The sequence below is a fragment of the Procambarus clarkii genome, chromosome 14 (assembly GCF_040958095.1).
Source record: "Procambarus clarkii isolate CNS0578487 chromosome 14, FALCON_Pclarkii_2.0, whole genome shotgun sequence".
NCBI lineage: Eukaryota > Metazoa > Arthropoda > Malacostraca > Decapoda > Cambaridae > Procambarus > Procambarus clarkii.
The window spans coordinates 39,578,673-39,581,480 of NC_091163.1; the positions used below are offsets into that span (position 1 = coordinate 39,578,673).

The window sequence follows — 2,808 nt, forward strand, 5'->3', positions numbered from 1 at the left end:
GAGCCTGGTGGTGGTGGTGGTGCCATAGTGTCATCTTAGAGCCTGGTGGTGGTGCCATAGTGCCATCTTAGAGCCTGGTGGTGGTGCCATGGTGCCATCTTAGAGCCTGGTGGTGGTGGTGCCATAGTGCCATCTTAGAGCCTGGTGGTGTCATAGTGCCATCTTAGAGCCTGGTGGTGGTGCCATAGTGCCATCTTAGAGCCTGGTGGTGGTGCCATAGTGCCATCTTAGAGCCTGGTGGTGCCATAGTGCCATCTTAGAGCCTGGTGGTGGTGCCATAGTGCCATCTTAGAGCCTGGTGGTGGTGCCATAGTGCCATCTTAGAGCCTGGTGGTGGTGCCATGGTGCCATCTTAGAGCCTGGTGGTGGTGCCATGGTGCCATCTTAGAGCCTGGTGGTGCCATAGTGCCATCTTAGAGCCTGGTGGTGGTGGCACAGTGCCATGGGTGCCTCGCCTGGGTCGTTACCACTGCGGCTATAATCACCCCATTGCTCTGGTATTGTCATGGTTCCCTCAGGCACCAGCCAGGGGCTGTTAAGGATTGGCTGGTTGGCACTCGTTAGCAGTGACTGTGTGTGTGTGCTTGGTGCTCACATGTGTGACTGTGTGTGTGTGCTTGGTGCTCACATGTGTGACTGTGTGTGTGTGCTTGGTGCTCACATGTGTGACTGTGTGTGTGTGCTGGGTGCTCACATGTGTGACTGTGTGTGTGTGTGCTGGGTGCTCACATGTGTGACTGTGTGTGTGTGTGCTTGGTGCTCACATGTGTGACTGTGTGTGTGTGCTGGGTGCTCACATGTGTGACTGTGTGTGTGTGTGCTTGGTGCTCACATGTGTGACTGTGTGTGTGTGCTTGGTGCTCACATGTGTGACTGTGTGTGTGTGCTTGGTGCTCACATGTGTGACTGTGTGTGTGTGTGCTGGGTGCTCACATGTGTGACTGTGTGTGTGTGTGCTGGGTGCTCACATGTGTGACTGTGTGTGTGTGCTGGGTGCTCACATGTGTGACTGTGTGTGTGTGCTGGGTGCTCACATGTGTGACTGTGTGTGTGTGCTTGGTGCTCACATGTGTGACTGTGTGTGTGTGCTTGGTGCTCACATGTGTGACTGTGTGTGTGCGTGCTGGGTGCTCACATGTGTGACTGTGTGTGTGTGCTGGGTGCTCACATGTGTGACTGTGTGTGTGTGTGTGCTGGGTGCTCACATGTGTGACTGTGTGTGTGTGCTGGGTGCTCACATGTGTGACTGTGTGTGTGTGCTGGGTGCTCACATGTGTGTGCTTGTGTAAGCAGCCAAGACACATATTCTAATAATTAATTACTCTAGATAATCGCTGCTCCGTGAGAGAGAAGAGTTGTGTACGTTGGTAATTAGTGAGGTAATTATTAATTACTGCTCTTAACCGGTGATTATCGCTGAGAGGTGATTATTGAAGTGCTGTTCAGGTTACTGGAGGGCTTAGGTGATGGTCCAGCACCTGGTCCACCACCTGGTCCAGCGTCTGGTCCAGCATCTGGTCCAGCACCTGGTCCAGCACCTGGTCCAGCACCTGGTCCAGCACCTGGTCCAGCACCTGGTCCAGCACCTGGTCCAGCGTCTGGTCCAGCATCTGGTCCAGCACCTGGTCCAGCACCTGGTCCAGCACCTGGTCCAGCACCTGGTCCAGCACCTGGTCCAGCACCTGGTCCAGCACCTGGTCCAGCACCTGGTCCAGCGTCTGGTCCAGCATCTGGTCCAGCACCTGGTCCACCACCTGGTCCAGCACCTGGTCCAGCACCTGGTCCAGCACCTGGTCCAGCACCTGGTCCAGCACCTGGTCCAGCACCTGGTCCAGCACCTGGTCCAGCACCTGGTCCAGCACCTGGTCCAGCACCTGGTCCAGCACCTGGTCCACCACCTGGTCCACCACCTGGTCCACCACCTGGTCCAGCATCTGGCCCAGCACCTGGTCCAGCACCTGGCCCAGCACCTGGTCCAGCACCTGGTCCAGCACCTGGTCCAGCACCTGGTCCAGCACCTGGTCCACCACCTGGTCCAGCACCTGGTCCAGCACCTGGTCCAGCACCTGGTCCAGCACCTGGTCCAGCACCTGGTCCAGCACCTGTTCCAGCACCTGGTCCACCACCTGGTCCACCACCTGGCCCAGCACCTGGTCCAGCACCTGGTCCAGCACCTGGTCCAGCACCTGGTCCAGCACCTGGTCCAGCACCTGGTCCAGCACCTGGTCCACCACCTGGTCCAGCACCTCGTCCACCACCTGGTCCACCACCTGGTCCACCACCTGGTCCAGCACCTGGTCCAGCACCTGGTCCACCACCTGGTCCACCACCTGGTCCACCACCTGGTCCAGCACCTGGTCCACCACCTGGTCCAGCACCTCGTCCAGCACCTGGTCCAGCACCTGGTCCAGCACCTGGTCCAGCACCTGGTCCAGCACCTGGTCCTCCACCTGGTCCAGCACCTGGTCCACCACCTGGTCCAGCACCTGGTCCAGCACCTGGTCCAGCACCTCGTCCACCACCTGGTCCACCACCTGGTCCACCACCTGGTCCAGCACCTGGTCCAGCTCCTGGTCCACCACCTGGTCCAGCACCTGGTCCAGCACCTCGTCCAGCACCTGGTCCACCACCTGGTCCACCACCTGGTCCAGCACCTGGTTCACCACCTGGTCCACCACCTGGTCCACCACCTGGTCCACCACCTGGTCCACCACCTGGCCCAGCACCTGGTCCACCACCTGGTCCACCACCTGGTCCACCACCTGGTCCACCACCTGGTCCAGCACCTAGTCCACCACCTGGTCCACC

At 59.4% G+C, this 2,808-nt stretch overlaps 1 protein-coding gene across 1 annotated transcript in view; it reads right to left on the minus strand.

The window, feature by feature from the left end:
- Window positions 1-1,730, minus strand: part of LOC123748055 (mucin-2-like) — a 19,519-nt gene extending 17,789 nt beyond the window's left edge. The window contains exon 1 of the mRNA XM_069324773.1: window positions 1,479-1,730. Coding sequence (XP_069180874.1) covers window positions 1,479-1,730 — 252 coding nt within the window. The remainder of the gene's footprint in view (window positions 1-1,478) is intronic.
- Between the last annotated feature and the right edge of the window lie 1,078 nt (window positions 1,731-2,808).